We start from the raw sequence: 21,671 nt of genomic DNA, 5'->3' as shown, positions 1-21,671 counted from the left end.
AGACTTGAAGCAATCCTTACAGGCAAGACCTGGGGTACAGGATGAAATACAGCACCCCTGTAAGATGGCTGTTCAACCACATTCTGAATTCCTCTAGCAAGGGAGATTCCACTGCTATCTAAGGCAGCCTGGTTTATATATGTAGACCTTGTTGGTTATGGTTATGGTTATCTTTTAAAAAATGCAGACTGTACTAAATTTGCTCCTTTTTTTAAAGTGCTTTTCTTTGGGACTTTCAAAATTGGAAAATTTAATTAATTAATTAAATTGTGGAGCAGGGGAAAAAAAGAAAATATCATAAGAAAATGACACAAAACTGAAAAATGGTTATGTTGTAACATTGTAGTTTGTAGCATTCATGAATTGCAACAGCAAGCTGTCATTTTAATAGATACACTTTCCACACAGCACAATATTTTCTCTAGACAAAGAGAAATGGAATCTCAATATGGCATTTAGGTTGACTGTTAACATTTACTGGTACATCTTTGAAATTCTGGACAGTCACAACACTGACATATGGCAAAACAGTTACTGTCAACTGCTGCTTGTAAATGGAGAAAGAAAAAAAAGACCTAGGATCTAAAAGTATGAATGGCACTATATTGTTCAACATAGATTTTTTTAGTGGAGAAAAAGCCTATTAGCCTTATTTTCAGAATAATGATTTTACAATGAAATACATAAAGCTGTAAAATTTAACTGCCAATGAAAGTGAATCAAACTGCAATCTTGTATTACTGTTTAACAGGGATATCATTTTCAGCAGTGGGTAAAGCTAAATAGAAAGTCCTATTTGTCATTCTGATTAACCAGTAACCTCCTTTTTTATAAAACGGGATTAAACAGTGTTGAAGCTAAATGAGCCACAACTAATCTTATACCCAGGAAAACACAACTCCATGTTTTTAATGCCATGAAGCAAGTGTTGCAAATTTCTAAAAATTACTTGAGACAGATGTGGTTGTAAAGACTTAAGAATTCTCGATACAAAAATAAAATTAAAAACCCCTGCAAATAAAGTAGCTTGCCAGGAATAAGGCTTTTCTCTCCTAAATCTGGTTTTTCACATGTAGTGTAAAGTTTAACTCCAAAATACTGGCAAATTGTAATTTATGAGGGCTATTCCTCTATGGCTGCATCCACACTGCAAAAATAATCCAATTTGACACCACTTTAACTGTCATGGCTCCATGCTATGGAATTCTGGGAACTGTGGTTTGTCATAACACCAGAGCTCTCTGATAGAGAAGGCTAAATTTCTCACAAAACAACATTTCCCTGAATTCTACAGCAAGGAGCCAGGGCACTTACAGTAATGTCAAACTGGATTATTTTTGCAGTGCAGATCCAGTCTAAGAGTTGCATTATCTAGGTGATACTGATATTGGTATGGCTGGTTCTAACTAAACCACTGCCTCAGAGCTGTCAGTGGCAGAGTGGCAAATCCAGACCCTAGATTTATTTGTTCACTGGCTTCCTTTACTGAGCATCCGCAAACAGCAAAACATAAAGAAAAGAGGAGAACAGATAAGCCTGTCTCACCAGCTGCTCTCAGTATGTTTTTTTTTTAAAGCGCAGATTTATGATTTTACCCACTAAAATGGAAATCATGAGAAAAGTGGAAACTGGTGAAAGAAAGAAAGAAAACATCCCTGGATGCACTTTGGAAGAAGTCCTCAAATGGTCTCTAGAAGATTCAAATGTTTTTGTTTACTTATGTAAGGTTTACCTGATCTAGTTATTTCATTTCACATGTGAATATTATTAGTATGTATCAAAAGTTTCCTGAAACGTGTTCTTTGTTGTGTAGCTGATTCCTATTTTTTCCATGTTATTCCTGTGTCTGATACCAAATTTTCTTTTAAAGAAGTAATGCCCAGGAAAATGTCTGCTTCATTAACTGAGGTACACTTGTGTTTATTTGTTTACTTAATTTATACCCCCCCTTTCTCCAGTAAAGGGACCCAGTTAAGAACCCACACCAGCCACACAGAATGAAAGAGTCAGAAGGGGCCTTCACCCTGGAATGTAGGTCTTTACATGTGGAATGTATTTCACATATGGCAGAAGGAGAGAAAACACCCATGCACAAGATATTGAAGACTATGCACCATCTGAGCCCCTTTGTCTGTCTTGAATGTGACAGAGTCCTGACAAGGATGCCTCTTCACTTGTTATGTCAAAACTATGTCCAGGTATTACCTAGAAAAAAGACCCAGGTTTTCATGTGTGTCAGCAGCCCTCAATGTCATAAACCAACCGTACTATTATTTCCTGCTATTGCTGTCAAGTACGATGGGGAAATGAAAAGAGGATAACTAGATTCTTAGGTTTTCCATTTAAAACTGTTGAGAAGGCAGACTACAATAAATAGTAGAGACAGTGTTTCTTTTTAGCTGGCTTTTCTTGCTATTCTGATATTACCATTCTGGCATGGATAAATGCCCCACTTTATCAGAAGCAGGCAAGCTGGGACAAGGACACTTCAGTTCAACCTACTATAAAGGCAATGCAGCAAGAGAGCCTTCTTTCTTGTTTTCCAAGCTATGGTTGTAACCACAGACTATGCTGAGGTGCTGCACTGATCACACTCTTATAATGTTTTTTGAAACAACTTAATTCCAAACAACAAGGGTGCAAGAATAAAATAACATGTTTCTTGGTTTGTGTCCTTGTCTTTGCTGGAGTTCCAATAATATGAAACCTAAACATTTGAAGCTTGGCATGGATACCAAGGGACACTAACTGTTTTGTTTTTAATTAATTAATTAATTCCAATTAATTAAAATCTGTCTGAACCTGAAATGCCATCTTTAGGTAGAAAATTGCCCTCCCATCCCAGAGAGGAAGCTGCTGTCAGGCTTGGGATAGTAACTTCTCTAGAGGGTATCTAGACAGTGTAGTGCTTTTTCATGTAGGGCCCCTAAATTCAACAGTTTGTGTGGAGGGAAGGGAAAGAAGGTCCTACTGACAACTAAAGCAGAAAGAGAATGAGCAAAGAATATGATTGAAAAAGCACTGGTTAGAAAGACTAGTAAGACAAAAAAGAGACAGAAAATAAAGACCAGAGGTATAAATAAAGAGCACTGAGGCAACTGGAGACTAATGGATTTCTAACCCTTTCACAGCTGGATATTTCTGCTTGTTGCTGTTAACTGCTGACCCTAACAATAAGAGAAGCCCTCATGTTACCCTGTTATCAACAGCCCTGCTCAGGTCTTGCCAACCCAGGGTCATGGCTTCTTTGATTGAGTCTATTTATGTGTTGTTCTGCTAATTTACATTAAAAGGAAAAGGGAGATATCTGCAACTGGTGCAGCCTCCGAAAGGTTTTTGTATAAAAAAATGCAGACAATTTTTGTACCAACTAAGTTTTGTTCTAAGACAACTACTATGGCTGGAAATATATTCAACATTGAGGACATCTTAAAATGAACAAGTAATACTAAGATTCAAAATACTCAGTAATTAGGAAAGACAGCAAACCAATTTTGAAAATTACAGCACATTAATCTGAGATACACCAGAAAAATATGGTATGTGCTAAGAAGTAAACAGAATGCAAATTGACTTGTATTCTAATTTCCAAGACTGGAGTTCTAATCATGGAGCAAGGCTTTTTATACCCCCACCTCCCCACCTCACCCTTTTACACAATTGCACACTCACTGTTTCTAAGGACTGGGGAGCAGCATAGGAATGTGGCAGCCCAAGAAGGCAGAATGGGGCTCCTACTGTTGTGTAAGTGGAAGTATTTTCTATTTATGTGTGGGACCTTTGAATCTAAGTCATTCTTTTACAGATGATTTTAGTATTTCACAACATGAAAGCTACCAATCCTAACAAAGAAGCAGCTATACTTGAGCCTACCCATTTCAACAGGTTTATGTGCCATGAACTTTGCTTTTTGACTGGAGCTCAAACATGGGAATATTTATATGAATACTACACACACACACACACAAGCTCCCAAAATCTAAGCCAATCAGGAGGGTAACTGAACATGCTTGCCAGGGCATATGGGGAATTGTAGTGCAAAAAAGTAACCCTTCCAAACTCTGATTTCTTGTAGAAATTAGAAGAGGAAAATATCATCCAGAATTCACTGGGGCAGTTATGAATGCATAGCCTAGAGTAACACATTCATAACTGTTTCATTTTCACTATCCCTACATATTCCCTAGTTTAGAGGCAATATAGAGACCATGAACGTCCCTCAGTCCCCACTTAACAGGCAGTAGCCACTGTGATCAATGGTGGTCTGTCCCCATAGATTGGGAAGCAGCTGGCTGACAGTCCCCCCTCCCCACACCAAGTGATCTTCAGTGTGAGGGAGAATTGCAATACGGCACACTAGGTGTAGGAACATCAGTCAGCTGCTTCCTGAGCAACAGGAGAAGGGATATCACAGAATGCAGCAATTGCTACCAGTACATAAGAATGGGAGGAGATCATATTGTTAATCACTGTGTAGCTATGTAACTTTAGCAGTGACACATTTGTAACTGTCCAAGCCAATTCCAAGAATCCTGTTTTGTTTGTTTCATTCGGGGGGGGGGGGGGGGGGAAGGCTCACTGAGATATCCTTTTGTTGAAATGAGAGCATCATCTCATCCAAAAGACACAAAATCACCAATCTCTATTAAACAGCGCACTCTGGTGGTTGTGATTTAATGAAAAAGAAATGCTCATGGTATGCCTGATGTAAAAAAAAAATTCTCTGAAGGGCCTTACATTAAATTCATCTCTTGGGCCTGTTTTTCCCACCATTCAGTTCTTTACTTCATCTTTCTAACATGCTCATGTAGCCTTGTGTATTAAAAAAAAAGATGTCTTTCATTCCAGATTCAAAGTGATGTCTGAAACACAAATATGCAGTGCTCCAATTTACACTGAGACATTTAGCTTTGAACTTTAATTGGAATTTGCAATTGACAATCTGTGCTTAAATAAGATATCCCACTGCATTAATTTCCCCACAAACTGTCCTGGAATAAGTTCAACACTTATTGGGATTTATATAGATATATTTGACCTGTCAGCCTGCTTCATAACTTCATTAAAATGCTTTATTATAGAAGCAGTCAATTTTATTAAGATAAAAACATTCATTTTAGACATCCATGTTCTTCTAGCAAGTAAAATTTGATTTTCTCCACAGGACCTCATCTTGTTCTTACTAACATAAAGATCTGAACTGTTTAGGACACCTTTTCTGAGAAACATATTTAACTGCAGTTGTTTATAGTAAGACTAGGAAAGAAAATTTGGAAGTGTCACAGATGCCTAATCCTTCTCCAGTTACTGAGTATGCTAATGCAATCCATCAACTTCCCATACTTAATTCAAGCATAAAAAATATTGAGCTGAATAAAGAAAAACGTGTTCGAGGTCTAATTTGAAAAGTAACATTTTGAAGAACTGAAGTAACATTTTAAAGTGGAAAAGTAACTGCACTTAAAACCACTGTTCCTGAATTTGTTCTAAAATATCTTAACACCTTCCAAATGTTCAAGCTTTCATATTTTTATAGTATTTTACCTTCACCTAAAAAGCATATTTTAATTTCAAAATTCATATGAAAAATAATCCTTTTGACAATAAAAATGGAAAACCATTTAGGGTGTATGTATATGGGAAGGAGGGAAAATTGTGAACTCCCGTACTGCAGTTTATTCAGAAATTATGCTTACTGAATTTTCTTGCTGAGTTGTTTCACAGCTATCCAGAAATTTAACTGAAATTAGTTTGAGAGAGAAAAAATAAGAGGAAAGATGAGACCATTAACAACTAACCTTGTCAGTTTCATCCACACTGCTAGATTTCACCACACACGACGTAGGTCTATCCTGGGTTTGTGCAAGATCTTGGGGCACACTTTGAGAAGCAGGCATAGGAGGCAGAGGTGCTCGTCGCTTCTTTGGCATCTCAGACGGCAGGGTGTTTGAGTCATATTGTTTCGAAATGGTACTGGGTTTTGTGACGGAGGCAGGCCTTGGCTTACTTATTAATGGAGTAGCAGGAGCACTGGCAGTCTTATGAAGAAGATAAGAGAAGAACAAAACGCAATGTTAAAAATCATCTAATAGATACTTGCCAAACAGGGATTTACAACATTTATTCACAGTCTTAATTATTGAGATTCATTTATGTTGCATCACTAAAAATGGAGTATTTCATTACAATAAACTGAATTCAGGAACCATTCTAGTGGTCCTTATTATTATTAACAATATTGACATCTGAACAGCTATGAGAAGACGGTTAACGCAAAAAGTTTCTGTAACTACATGTAATATCATTAAAGGCAAGTAGCTCCCATCTTGCTAGCAATTTATGTGAGGCCATAGTTAGTGGCTACAAGTCAAGAGAAAAGTGAATATTGAGCTGCCATAGTTGTAAGAGTAGTTGTAAAAATTCAAGTCTAACGAGCACATTTTGCAGATCAAAGTAAAAAAAAAGGCCTCTGGAACATGGGGGACAATATGCTGTACTGCAATCTGCCTTGAGCCACCTTGGCCTCCACTCTGGGGAAAATATAAATTAAATAAATAAAATACATTTTTAAAAATCCACATTTGCATAAGAACACATCCCTCTGAACCAAATGGGACTTCCTTCTGAGTACACATAGAAGCACAGAGTTGGGAGGGGCCTTATAGGCCACTGAATCCAAAGCCCTGCTCAATGCAGGAACTTCAGCTGAAGCATCCACCAGTGGGTAACTGACCAGCCTCATTTTGAAGACATCCAGAGGTGACCCCACCACCTTTCTTGACTACTGAGTCCACTGCTGAACCATTCTTATTTGGAACATTCCTTCTAATGTTCACTCAAAATCTACCCTCCTATACATGTATTTGAGACCATTAGACCTGTTTCTACCCTCAGGGGCAGCAGAGAACAGGCCTGCCCCTCCTCCCATGTGGCAGCCCTTGACATATTTAAAGTGTGCAATTATGTCACCATTCAGTCTTCTCTTCATCAAGCTGAACTTGTTCAGCTCTTTCAACCTCTCCCCTTATGTTTTGTTCTTCGTACTAATGAAACTGCTCCAACTTATCTATATCCTTAAAATCAGGCACCTGGAACTGAACACAGTACTCCAGATGAGGCATATTATATTATTTAAAATGTAATACAGGCGTAGGCTTGTGGGAGCGCATTAACCCCCCCACAACTGACTAGAGCCTGAACCTTGCTGCTGAACTGCTGAACCTTCTTTTATAGACCACTGAGCCACCAAAATTCACTGGTGTGGAAGTAGTGGCAGAACAGCAACTTCCCCAGGAAATAAGGTTTTCTACCTAAACTGTGCTTCTAGGAAAGTGCAATTCAATACAAAAGAAGGTATATGTATTCACACAGGAAGTAAAATCCAGTTTTGCTGCAGCCACTGAGATGTGGCATGAAGCAGTTGGCATTTAAAAGAAAGCTGCTCACTTTTGCTGTCACCCTTGCCACAGTGACAGGAAGGACTGCAAAAATAGGCAAGTGGTACATGTGACTCAAATGCTGCCCACCCCTGACCAAAGGAAATACAGTCGGTCCTTGGTATATGTGGGGATCCGTTCCGGACCCCCCGCGTATACCAAAATCCACGTATGCTCAAGTCCCGTTGTCCCCAATAGTGGCACGCGTGCACGCGCACCGCCATTGGAGACAACTTCCCTCCCTCCCCTCTCCTCCCCCCAACTCTTTCCTTCCCTCCCTCCCTCCTTCCCTCCCTCCTTACTTACCTTTTTCATCGGTGCCGCGTCGCTCCTGCCGCTGCCTCGGCCGTAGCAGGGGGAAGGCTGGGTGGGGGTTTTGGAGGCAAAGAAGCCTCCAGCCTGCCACCCGGCCCTTCTGTGGCAGCGGCAGCGGAGGGCCAGTGGCAGAGGCCTCTTCGGCCTCCTCTCCGCCGCCGCCGCCAGCACCTCTGTGCAAGGGCCAGGTGGTGGGCTGGAGGCCTCTTGGCCTCCAGTCCGCCACTCGGCCCCTGCATCGAGGTGCTGGCGCCGGCAGCAGAGAGGAGGCTGAAGAGGCCCCAGGCGCTCGTCCTCCTCCTCTCCGCCGCCATTGCCGGGGGAAAGGCTGGATGCTGCTCCTGGAGGCCTCCAGGAGCAGCACCCGGCCTTTCCCCTGGCAGCGGTGGTGGCGGAGAGGAGGCCCCTGGCGCTGGTCCTCCAGTGCCAGAGGCCTCCTCTCCGCAGCTACATTCAGGGGAAAGGCCGGGCGCTGCTCCTGGAGGCCTCCAGGAGCAGCGCCCGGCCTTTCCCCTGGCAGCGGTGGCGGCAGAGAGGAGGCCTCTGGTGCTGGTCCTCCAGCGCCAGAGGCCTCCTCTCCGCAGCTACATTCAGGGGAAAGGCCGGGCGCTGCTCCTGGAGGCCTCCAGGAGCAGTGCCCGGCCTTTCTCCTGGCAATGGCAGCGGAGAGGACGACGACGAGCGCCTGGGGCCTCTTCGGCCTCCTCTCCACCGCCGCTGCCGGCGCCAGCACCTCGATGCAGGGGCCGAGTGGTGGAGTGGAGGCCAAGAGGCCTCCAGCCCACCACCTGGCCCTTGCACAGAGGTGCTGGTGGTGGCGGCGGCGGCGGCGGCGGCGGCAAGGAGGCCAAAGAGGCCTCTGCCACTGGTCCTCTGCTGCTGCCACATAAGGGCCGGGTGGCAGGCTGGAGGCTTTTTTGCCTCCAAAACCCCCACCCGGCCTTCCCCCTGCTATGGCCGAGGTGGCGGCAGCAGCAGCAGCGACGCGGCACCGGTGAAAAAGGTAAGTAAGGAGGGAGGGAAGGAAAGAGTTGGGGCCGCGTGCGCCGCCATTGGGGACAACTTCCGGATTTGCCATGCGTGTATGGGAGGACAGACTATCGATAGTGTCATTTTGTTTCTCTTCATTCTTAATTGCACAGTTGATGTTTCTTACTTGTTCTCGTTTTTTTTTGCTTCGCTGAAAAAAACTGAAGAATCCTTTATTTTCTTTCTCCTTTAAAATGTCTGAATTTTGCATATTCTGAGAATCTAAAAATAAAAGAAAAAATAATTTTATATTCAATTTTATATGAACTGGCTTGCTAACAATAACACACCTACCCCTTTAATATTATTTCTATTACTCTCCTAAAAACTGGAGCAAATTTTATTTAGTGAGATATAAGATAATAAGTATCCCTCTGCACATATAAAATTTCAATGACAAAATTTCATTTAAATAGTACAAAAACACTGCCTGTGTCAAATGGATAAATGGAATTCATTTATCTTTTCACAAAAAATTACAATGATAAATACCACAAAAAGAAAAAACAGTTTGCATGTAAAAAGAAATCTATTTTTAAACTGATTGCTTAATTGACGTACTGTTAGTTTGCAACTATATAGCATTCATAAAGGCAGTTAAATCAATTTAGGTGTCTTTTAGCAGTTCATAGGTATTATAGGTCTAAATTCAACCATTAGCCCTAATTAAGTAGACCCATACAACCAACAGATTTACACAGATATTGACATGCTCACCAGCAACTGAATTTAAGCCATAATAAATAATATAGCCTAGCTGAAGGGAAATTGCTTCCCGGTCTAAATATGGTACTAAGTAGGTTTTTAAATCTTTCTTGATGTTCATTGTGTGGATAATAAATCTCTTATCCAGACAAATAATCACAATTACAGTAAAGTTTTGTAAACATTCTGAAATGAAGGCAATACAGAGTGAATCTTCTACCCTTACGTTTACTACCACGATAGAAATGTAGTGCTTCAACCAAAAATGGTTGAAATAAATACTAATATAATATTAACCTGTGTAAGATTGGTTAGCTGCAGAATGTACTGTATCTCATTGGCTTTATTTGGTCATCACATAAAGTCTGAATTCTGATGAACTCAGCCTTACTGTGGTTAAGCTACTGTCCTGGTGCAGGCTGGTGACTCCCACTTGGCTCTGCTTGCAAATCAATGGCTAAACAAACTACAGACCTTTCAAAAGCAAAGGTCACTCTCCTAGTGTATGCTGGTAACTCCCACTTGTCTCTGCTTGCAAATTAGTGGCTAAACAAACTACAGATCTTCCAAAAGCAAAGGTCCACCAACCTTCTACCAAGAATGCAACTCTGCAGTAGTTCTCCAGATAGACTGAGCTTCAACTCTTTGCAATTCCAGCCAGCTTGCCCAATGGTCAGGGATGCCAGGAGTTAAGATCACAGAGATCAGGAGGACTAAAGGCTGACAACCACTGCAATACTAACAGGAAAGTATGTGCAGACCAGAGCCCCTGGCCTTGTATGTCACCAGTTTGTTCTTAGTTATTACTTTTCTCTTGTCTAGGGAGACATAAGCTAGATTTCCCAGTTCAAATATAAGGGTAAACAATTTCAGGGGTAGCCCTGTTGGTTAAGCAAAATGCAACAAAATACAAACTCCACAAAAGAGGGATACTTTCACTAGGTCAACTAAAATGCACAAACTACATAATGCAATATGTCAAAGCTTCACTGATGTCTTCATCAGGTAACAATGTAAAAAATCATGAAAAACAGATGATGTCCAACACCTACTTGATGAAGAGGCCAGTGAAAGCTTGCATGGTGCATTTTAATTCCCCCCCCCACCAAAGAAACCACAATTTGTTCACTATTTATCTATGGACAAGAGAAGATAAGCAGAAGCAACTGAGTAGTGTGTACCAGCATCCATGTCAAATTGCAATGTGGCTTTGCACTAATAGATGGTTCTTAAAGTTAGCAGCACATATTATATGGGCAAAAAATGGGGTGGGATAAAGGTGATTTCTTCATTCTCTTTGTCCTGAAGAAAGATGTCATCCCTCACCATATTCCAAAAGAGTTTCCCTAACTCTCTGGAGCAGATTTTTGGAGTTTGCAGAGGGCTGCATGGGGATACCAGCAAAAATTACCTACTCCATTTGTACTCATGGAAGCTGCCACTAGATTGAAGAGCCCGCAGAGAGTACAGAACTGGATATAAGCCTTAAAAAAGAAGGAATTTCATTCTGTTCAGTAGCCGGGTGACTATTCAGAAGCTGTACTAAGTTAAGCGCACCAAAGCATTATACAAAAATCTGTGTTACCTACCCACTCTTGTAAGGTTAGTCTAGGTAAACATCACTCATATTAGAAGATACATGTTTACTCTGAATTATGCTTGTGCTTTTCAACCCCCATGTTCTGTATTCACTCTATGAAATTAGAACAGCTCACCTTGTAAAGATGAAAAGCTGAACTCAGTAGTTGGTGTGGCTAGAGAGAGACAGAAAGAAATAGAAATTTATTTGTAATTGACAAATGTTTCCTGAAGAAGTCCTTTATCAGAGTATCAGCAAAGATGCAAAAGGCTATACAGGTAAGTTCTTAAAATGCGTAAGAGTGTGAAGTGATCCCTTCTATCAAATTTCATGTAGAAAGAAAGAACATCTTGTACTTTAGACAATGATGGCTTTGTGGTGCACTATGGGCAGGCTTAACTTCCAGAATCAGCAGTGAAAGCCCTACCAAATGTTATTACTGCAAACAAATAAGCTACACTAGAGGTGTATATCTGAAAGCAATGATATAAAAAAGCCAAGCTCTCATACCAAAATGCATTACCAGAAATGGAGGGCCAGTTAGCTGTGAATATTTTTAAAAGAATGAAAGCCAGGATTCTCAGGATTCATAAGGCTTCCTTGCCACCTCAAACACTGAGCTTTTTTTTTCAAATCAAAACAATAAAACCATGTTTTTAAAGACTCTGTGTATTTTTGTTGTTCTTTCTTCATTTTCACAAGTAAGAGATTCTGTTAAGTACAACATATACACTTAAAATATATTTTAGGATACAGCATTAACCATGGTCCTAATCAGGGGTGAGCAACCTGTGGTTTCCAAATTGTGGGTTGATGGGAATTGTAATTCCAGACTACAACTTCCATCAATACCTTGCCATTGGCTACACTGGCATGGACTAATGGGAACTGGAGTCCAACAAAGTAACTGGAATCCAGTTATTTTGTGCACCACATCACATGTTCCTCACCCTTCATCTGAATAAATTATATGAAAAGTGGGGTTAGGAGAAAATATATCTATTTATGAGATGGTCAGTTCCTGTCTTGACAAATGTAGATGGCAAAAATGGTTTACAAACAGAAAAAAACATGTGCTCACTGAAATAAGAATGCAGATCGTAGAGTGTAGCCTGGTGATGGCAACATCATATTGTGGGGACACTTTACCTTGGCAGAATCTGGAGAAATTGTTAGGAATGAGAACAAGATGGATGGATCTAAATTTGGAGCCATTCTTGAGCAAAACCTGTTTCAATCTGTAAGGGACCTAGGACTGAGGCCGAGATTCACTTTTACCCAGAACAATGACTCTAAACACACAGCCAAAGTAACACTGAAATAGTTTTAAAAATAAAACAAAATACTGTGTGTCTGAGAACAGTTCAGTCAAAGCCTAGACCTCAATTTAATAGAAAAATTTTGACAAGACATGGAAGTTACTGTTTACCAATGGTCATCATCCAACCTGACAGAACTGGAGCAATTTTGCTGCAAATAAAGGCCAAAAATCACAAGATCCATGCATGCAAAGCTGATAGAGACTTACCCAAGGAGACTTGCAGCTTTAACTGCTGCCAAAGGTGCTTCTATCAAGTATTGCCTCAAGGGAAGGAAAGTGAACACTTATGCAACCAACAAGTGCCAGTTTGGTTTTTTTAGCTAACTTTTATGCCATGATAAAAATATTTTGCATTTTCATAGCATTAAATATAATGTGTACACCAAGTAGCAATTAAATGCATTTCAATCCCAGATTGTAACTCAACAAAATATGGAAAAGTCAAAGGAGGGGGATGAACACTTCTGCAAGGCCATGTATATATTCTTTATTTTTTAAAAAAGTAATTAATGTATTATGGTTTTTAATATTCAATAACAATAATAAAAAGGGAAAGAACTGTAAATAAAATTATAAGCAAAACTCCATAATTCCAGCATTCCCTCTAATAACAGATTGAAGAAAGTCAATTCCATCGATCTTACCTCTGCTGATATCCATTGCATATAATTCTCTGAGTCCATGGTCATTGAGGGATTTTGTCAAATCAAGTGTCTCAGAGGATTGGTAGGTCTTCAGCAACACAGTGTGCAAAGGATCGAAGTCACATTTGCTACAGATAATTTGCAGGAGCTCTTGAAGTGGTACATGAGGGCTAACTCTGACAATAGTCTTCTGTGTCTTCTTGTAATTTACTACTACCCTTACAGTTTGCTGAAGCCAGAGAAAAAAACATCCATTGAATACCATCCAAAATTACAATTTGTTTTTTAAAGGTACACCCCCCCCCCGCGCTTCCTCTGAACAGTTCATCCATACTATTAATGTTTGCAATGCCTTCTGTAATATTCCACATTTATCTGTATCCCATATTCTTCTCAACAAAAAACCAGTACTTAACTAAGGCTATCCCATTATGAGTCACAATTCATTCAGACAGGCCACAATTTGAAATATCAGCAATTCTGAGCTGAACTGGAACACTGTTTCCTTGCAGTCAGCTCTCAAAGTTCTCTCTTATTTTTAAACTGTTTCTTACAACAATTCACAGACAGATTAGATGATGACTTTAAACAGCTAGCTACCAAACTACGGTATTATTACCTCATTTCTGGAACCACAACAAAGGCCCTCCACATATACATCAGGGTTTATGTTAAAATTCAGTCCGATTTATTTATTCTAGAGTAAACAATGAATGAAAGATCCAGACCTGTCCCCACTCACACCAGTTACACCCTTTAGTTCAGGAGCAGTGAAGGTGGAATGATTATGATTTTAACACAAAATCATAACACTATCTCAGGTGCATGAAAATGCACACCAATAATGAAAAATCCCCTCAAAAACTTCTAAAAATCGCCCCATACCTCCCTCTTGAGGTCATATCCTAGCCAACCTGGCAACTGGATGGGATGCAATGTCACTGCTGGTCACCATTTTGCCTGGAAGAAATTTATTTGGGCACTTTTTAGGGGTTAAGTTGCCTGCAGACGTGGTTGAGGGAATCCCACACATTTGCCCATACTTAAGTAATTTGACCTTCCAGAGAGAAAGAGAACTCAGAGCATGACAGGAAAAACTTTTTGTCCTCACCAAAAGGCAAGGCTTGCCCAGCACCACTCCTTATAGCAGATTACAGATATTAGGAGCCCATAGTAAAAATAGGTATCCTCCTTTCCCAGCCATCAAGGATACAAGCAAAAAATTATGGCATGTATGGTTATGTCTCACGTAGAACTCCTATGTCTAAATTGTGCAAGATCGTATTTGCACAGCAGCCAAGGCAGAACTTTTGACAAATGTATCCTAATTTCCAATAACTTTCAAAACTGAATTTTATGAACAAATCTAAGTAATACTACTAAATTATGCTCCCTCCAGAGTCTTCAGAATGTGACCTATAAAAAGCTTGCAGAAAGAAGACAGGAGAAAGAATAATTGTGACATTTTATAATCTCACCTCTGGGATAACAGGAGTGGGTTTCTTCTTATCCATCTGTTTTGGCTTTAAAATCACTTTGTCAACTTCAAGCATCCCAATGGGTGTATTTGGTTTGAATTTGATCTGTTTCTTCTCTACTGACATCAGGTCTATAGTGTGGCTTGATGGATTTAAACGGTATTGTGCACAAAGGTATACCAGTAAGTCCATCATTGGTTTGCTGAAAGGAAAGTAAAAGTGCCTATAATTTCCCCAAAGTCATTAAGCAAAAGCAGCCACTGACAATACCTACTGCCTTCTTGTCATACAAGCTTATAGATCTGAAAAACAAACATCGCATAAAGCACAATTCACAGAAGGTCGACTTTGAAGACAGTATCACTGGGACACAGCAACCCCTGAAACAGCCTCTTGTCTGCACACACACACACACATCCCCACTCATTTAAGAGCTACTCTGGTGACTCTGGGAACACTTTCATTTCAAAAATGTTAATCATACTTATAATAACAAGAGTTGTGCAAAATAGTTATATGCCAACAGGTAAGTCTTTCCCATTTTTCATCCCAGAAAGGAAATTATTGTTTTCATACAAAAGAAAATTGTTGGAATAAAACCACAGCATAACAGATTTTGATCACAGAATTTTTGTCATAAGAAACTCCAACATACATACATGAAAACACATTCAAGTTCCAAAGTAAAAAAAGTTCTACCAAATAGTCAGTTGAATTTCACCAGATTTAAATATGTGACAGTATTGTTTGATTAGCAATATCTTGTTGCATGCTTCTCATCACTGCTTTTCTGAGTTTAGTTATTTACCCCATTTATTTATGTACACATGGTCTATGAAAATTATTCAAAGGCATTTACATTTACAAAAGTAAATTCCGGTATATTATGTCTATAATTTATAGCCTTTATTGCAAAGCATATTATTCTTACTTGTAGGGCTTAACATAAACTGTTAGAGCAGATGCCATTAAGCACAACTGCTTTGAAATCTCTGCAAATTAACTGAATTGTGTTAATTATTCTTTCACACAAAAGTAATTAATCCCTTGATCAGTCTGTATCATTTGAAAATTAACTGGAATGTACGGTACTCGTTTTCATTCTTGACTCATCTCATACACAATACCTAAGATAAGGTATATACAAAGACAAGGCAGGTCAAAGCTCTTCTACAAGAAATGCAGCATTTTTCCTATTAGAAATTTGAAAAATTCTCCTTTCATTGTGTTCAGATATTTGATTGTTCAAAATATGATTCGCTTTCAGCAGCTGATGCATGGGTAAACAAAATGCAACTACAGGACTCAAAATACTGCTGCAAAGAGAACCTGAATACCTGCGCAAGACAAAAAAATTGTAGAATGCCTCAGTGACTACAAAAACAACATTCCCACTTGCGTTAAGCTTCTGCATAGTCCTGTTCCACACAGAAACTTTAATCTGTAGCTTTAAAGTTGCTCTTAGGTCAACCCTGATAATGAATAGCAGAGATTATGATGAAATAATTTTTCCACTTACTAATTGGAACAGCTTACACAATGTCTCCCTCAATTATAAAAAGGGCCTTGTTGAATGTGAGACTCAATAAACATTTCAATGAAAGAGACTACCAAATAGCATAAAAGCCAAGGATTGCTGCAAAAAGTACATTCCATGCTTCTTCTTCCCCAGGCCTACTTTTTGAGGGTCAACTGCTGTGTCTGTGAGCTGCATGTTGACTAGCAGATTTCTTCTCCAATATATTACTCACTGAGTTTACAAACAAGCAAAACATGCCTTATAAAATGAATGATTGCCTTACTAAAATAATTTCAGCAGAAAAAGGTGAGGGAGGGAGAGAAGCAGAGGCAAACTATTTAATACTTAGGAGCACACTGATGTTTACTTGCTTAAAATACTAGGACACCAATTTAACTCTTGGTGATTGAAAGGCAAGATGCAACCCGGAGGCAATTGAAGAGGTACAAAAAGTGTTTTGTTGCTTTTGAATCTGTCCAGTGGAGAAAAACTAGTACTTAATCCACCACAACCGAGTCCCTACCATGTTGAGTTTAAAATTTTGTTTTAAATCTCAACAACTGTGGTACTGCCAAATTCAAGTACCTCTCATAATTCTTTTTTTAAAGAGATAAACTGGAAGAAACACACGAACAAAAGGAATTCCTTTTCCTGAAAAAAGTCAAATTCATATTCTACTGCTTGGCTATAAGTAATCAAAAAATTGAGTAGGTCTAGAGCACACTTAACTCTTGTCACTTTGTAGTCATACTTCAGGCTGGCTAAACTCTTTTTATTTGGATAGGCTAGGCATGCTGTTATTATTTTAAACTGAACTATTTTAAATAGCTTTTTATCTTTTTAAAACTTCATTTTATTTTTTGTGCTTTCTTTTAATATTGTGAATAGTTTTATTCTATTTTCATGCTCACTTTTTGTATGCTTTTAATTGTACCATTCTTTTAAATTATAAGTTGCTTTGAGTCTCAATTTTGGGGAGAAAGGGGGATACAAAGGAGGAGGAGGAGAAAAAGAAAAAGAATTAATAATACTTCATCTCAACAGCTCATCTGTCTTCATATTCAAACATATTCATGGCTCCCATGGGGGCAAAAAAAAGCTTCCTCAGTTCCTGTAACCCAAAACCTCTACCTGGGATACATTGGCCCCATACAGACTGCCAAAATAAAGCTGCTTCGGGTCACTTTGGAAGTATGCTGTTTAATTGATGCATGTGTACTAAGAGTCCAGAAGCTGTGCCAAAGCTGTGCTCCAGTCCTTAGGACTGGATCGTGGCTTTGGTGCGGCTTCTGGACTCTTAGGCTATTTAAATGATGCATGTGTCCTATCTCCAAAGTGACCCGAAGCAGCTTTATTTTGGCCTGTCTGTATGGTGTCATTGTGACATCTTCATCATCTGGACTTGTGGAATTTAATCACATGAGAATTTCCCCTAGAAGTTCAGCAGCCTACCCTGAGACTACAACAATCCACACAGCAAGTTCATTTTTTCAACACCAGTGTGCAATTACATAATGCACATATAAGCACCAAGTTACTTCAAAAACCCATGGTTTACTATACATACAGATTTGCTTCCACCTGGAACACATGATCAAACCTGTTGTCTATAGCCAAGTCTCCACATATGTTTGAATACCTGGGAGAGGAATTCAAGGAATTACCATAGCATCTACTAAATGAAGTGAAAAAACAACTGGCAAGGCAAGACTTGTTCCCAGAACAAGCTACTAGGAAACAGAACCAAAACAGAAAATAATACAATACCATAAATTGTCACCTACATCTCCAGCAGAAACCATTCAACAGCATCAACAAAATACAGCCCATTTTGGAGAAAATTACTATCCTCTCACAGGCATAGAGTGGCAGGCCAATCCTTACTTAAAGACATTCTTCCAACCTTGAACAATTAGTTACACAGGCTAGCCAATGTGGAGTGTGAATATGGTGGACCCTTGCCTGGGGTTTGGTTTCACAACCTCCCATGGATAGCAAACTCCATGGATGCTCAAGTCAAGTCAAGTCAAATCAAGACAGTTTTACTGAGATACTGACTGAAGATATACTGGTCTTGCCCTTGAGGTGTGATAGCACTGTAAACTGAACTAGGAACAGTAATGACAAAATATATGTTACATTGGACGCCATTACAAAATCAGGTGATGAAAACTTTCTAAGTGCCAGTAACCATGTGGCCAAGGTCCAAAAGGAGTTCAGGATGCAGTTGGCAATCCCTGCAGCAACACAACTGGATCTGAAGCAGCTACTCATATCTCCATGCATGTACCTTCTGTATAATTGCGCATATGTGCCAGAAAAGAGTAGAGACAGTGTGTGTGTATTGCTTAGACTTACAGCTGCTGCAACTCATTGATTCCCACACCTTCCCTTCTTTTTATATAGAAAATGAATAATGACTGTCTCTTAAAGAATTACTGTTTGACTTTCTTTTCAAGCAAATATTCAGGAAATATTAAACTAAAATGGAATACTTCTACCAGTCCAAATTTCAGGCCTGAAAGCAACGAAGCCCCCAAATACTATGTTATGAGTAACTAACTAGTAAAGTACAACAAAATACAAAATCCCCAGAAGTGCAATACCTTTATCTGATGAATGGAATGCATAAAACACATCATGCAAGCTTTCAAAGCTCCACTGGCTTCTTCATGAGGCAAAAGATGTTTAAAAAATAATTCTGGGGGGGAAATGTGATGTGCCCAGTCACATGCACATGCATACACATACACATACACTTAAAGACCCTGTCATATTTCAAGGTAAGCAAATCTTGTGTGCATGAAGGACACACATTATGTGCTCACTGCATTACAATGTACACATACATGGAATTCCACTCACCACAGGTGTACTGAAATCAACATTTCATAAATACCCTTTGAATACACTTCCTGCTGTTGTATCCTCTTTTAACAACCTGCCTCCTGCTTAAGATCTGCTGGTAAATCCCTTTTTCTGTATTCTGCCCATCATGGAAGCATGGTCGGGTGTGACAAGAATTAGGATCCTCTGAGTTGACATAAACTGTGGAGTGTATCACCAGATTTATATGCCCCATGTTAAATGATCCTCCACCAGCTTGTAAATCCTTTTTTAATTCCACCAGCCCTATTTTGTCAGATAACATTTTTACCCAAAAGCTGATTTTATTCATCCTGTTTTGATTCTGCTGTATTTTGCTTTATGCCCTGGCTTTATGAAAATATTGTGATTTTAAATGATTACTGCTTAGTATGCTTTCAGAAGGTGGAGAAATTCTTGTAGCATCTAAAATACCTATAGCTTTTAAAAAGTCTTTTTGAAAATTTAGTTTGGAATTCAGTGATACACTGCAAAACAGCATGAACTCTTTTTTCAACATACCTGCCATTAACGATTGTGGACTTGATCACATCCCCTGGGAGAACCACAGACAGCTCAATGTCCCTGTCAATTATGTTCTCTTTTTGTTCCATAGTGAAGTTAGTTAATTCTGAGTCATCAAAAGAACAGTCAGTGATTCTTTTCTCTGATGGAGGAAGAGGAGCTTTAGGCTTGCCTTTCCGTCTGAAACAGAACAAAAATTCCAAAACAATAAAATCAGTGAAAAGAATTAAAATCAATGGAACAACCTGGATTCTAGAAGTGCTGAATTCCCCCAAAGTTTGACAAAACTATACAGCCTTTAAAGTTTAACAAAACTATACAGTCCTTGATCCTCAAAAGCAAAAGAAACTGTTCTATCCCTGAACTTGATTGTCCAAGCTCAGTTAAATTCCTTGGCCAAACCAAGGGGCCAGGATAAATTAATTAAATAATTCAGTGAAAATATTTTCTGAACAAACATCCTGAAACCTTTTACTATTAATCAGTTGATCTCTCCCCCTGCTCCTGTCGCTGCTACATACACAATTATCTTTTCTTTACAATGCTACAATTAACATTGTCTAAATTAACTTTATCTAGCTGCCCAACCTCACATTTATTGTAACTGAGAGTTTGCATCTGAATGTACAGAGTCCTGATAAGATAAAACTGATACTGGCCCTTTGAGTTTGGCTGGTATGATTTCAAACTCTAATTACAAATGTCCCACTTTCTGGAAGTAAAGATAATAACTGGGAATGTACTATTAGAGATAACCATGACCTCAACCATACAGTATTCTATTTTCCCTTTTCTCTGCAACTACTATGCCAATAACTCATCTGAAGAGTTCCCCCAACCTCTAGAACAGATGTAACCTCTTACCCTTTCCCTCCACCACTCCCTTCTCCTTCTGTGTCATGTCTTTTTAGATTGTAAGCCCAAGGGCAGAGATCCATCTAACTAAAAAGACTGCATGTACAGCGCTGTGTAAATTTACAGCACTTCATAAATAAAGGTTAATAATAATAATAATAAAATGTTGGGGGCACACTGAGGACTGTGGAAGAGGAAGATAATCTGTTTTGTTAGTAGACACAACCTGTTGGATGCAATCCAGAATATTTAATTCTCTTATACGAAGGTGAAGTAAAAAATTTAAAATACCCCTCTGTTTTATAATAGTTCCTTTTTGCTCTATTTAAAAAAGAATGGTAAAATAACATATAAAGAGAAATTGTAAACTGTGTCACACACTCAAGAAGACAAGCCACAAACAGTAGTACACCATAAAATTATTTAAATCGCTTTTGTATGACAGAAGAAACTAGATGTAAAAATCAGAATATTTACAGTCTAAACATACAGTATTTTGGCTACGTTGCACTAGAAAATCCAATCACCAAGTTTGTCTTTCTCTCCAGCTCACCATGCCAAAGTCTTGATAAAATCCAAATACAGAATAAACAGAGGCAATCCTTTGCCATTAATACTTGTGCATTCCTTCCATGGTTGGTAAGCTTGCTGTGGGGAAATCTTATTTTCCAAGCAGTGGAAGAACTTTGCTGCTGGGAAGATGCAACCATTTCTCCTGTGCCAACACATCTATTGCTAGGTGCAACGCTGTTGCAGAAGAGGGGAAATCAGCTAGACCAGTAACATGCTCTTTTGAGACATCAAACAACTAGAAATGAGTAAGCAGTCCAAAAAGGCATGCATAAAGTGGTGCTGAATCACTCACTATGTACTAATCCAGCCCCGTCATGCAAGGAATTAATCACAGCTTGCGGCATGTGTGTGCGTGCATTTAATCTGACTGAAGAAGTTGTGTTTGTAACAAAATAAAATCTGGTAATGCTGAAGACTAAAAATGTCAATTCTAACCTAACTGTGCTCACAACACTACAAATCCTTATGGCCCACCAATTAAAATACTGTGGACCTTGATTTTGTTTGTTTTTAAAAACGCTTCAAAATGTGTTCTATATTAGGGTTTAAAAAGCATTGCTCGCACACACACACACACATTCACTCACACATACACACACACAAAGGGTCACAAGTTTTGAAATAAATATTAATTGTATTGCCAATATTTGTTCATGTTTTAGAAGTCTGCTTGCAGTCACTAAAAATAAGTTTACCTTTCATGTAACCTCAAAACACCACATTGTTAGCACAAAGTTAAGTGAAGAATATAAACAAAAACTTAAAAGACCCCTGAAAACCTAACCACAAATAATTTAAACTCAGAATTAAGTAGCAGGATCTACATA

The 21,671-nt window shown here is 39.1% G+C and overlaps 1 protein-coding gene across 7 annotated transcripts in view; it reads right to left on the bottom strand.

The window, feature by feature from the left end:
* COBLL1 (cordon-bleu WH2 repeat protein like 1) overlaps window positions 1-21,671 on the bottom strand; it is a 115,167-nt gene that overhangs the window by 20,266 nt on the left and 73,230 nt on the right. For 5 of the 7 annotated variants that reach the window (XM_089519854.1, XM_089519855.1, XM_089519853.1 and 2 more), the window contains exons 2-7: window positions 19,414-19,596; window positions 14,508-14,709; window positions 13,030-13,258; window positions 11,201-11,239; window positions 8,908-9,002; window positions 5,799-6,038 (exon numbers count right to left, since the gene is read on the bottom strand). In XM_089519854.1, coding sequence (XP_089375980.1) covers window positions 5,799-6,038; window positions 8,908-9,002; window positions 11,201-11,239; window positions 13,030-13,258; window positions 14,508-14,709; window positions 19,414-19,596 — 988 coding nt within the window. Of the gene's footprint in view, window positions 1-5,798; window positions 6,039-8,907; window positions 9,003-10,073; window positions 10,332-11,200; window positions 11,240-13,029; window positions 13,259-14,507; window positions 14,710-19,413; window positions 19,597-20,824; window positions 20,894-21,671 lie in introns of those variants that run through there. The other 2 variants (XM_089519856.1, XM_089519859.1) reach the window with 2 other exon arrangements.

This window comes from Sceloporus occidentalis, unplaced genomic scaffold, assembly GCF_023333645.1.
Source record: "Sceloporus occidentalis isolate IW3139 unplaced genomic scaffold, rSceOcc1.0.p SCAF_4, whole genome shotgun sequence".
Taxonomy (NCBI): domain Eukaryota; kingdom Metazoa; phylum Chordata; class Lepidosauria; order Squamata; family Phrynosomatidae; genus Sceloporus; species Sceloporus occidentalis.
Note: the sequence above shows the minus strand (reverse complement) of the source record. Positions and strands in the feature narration are given on the sequence as shown.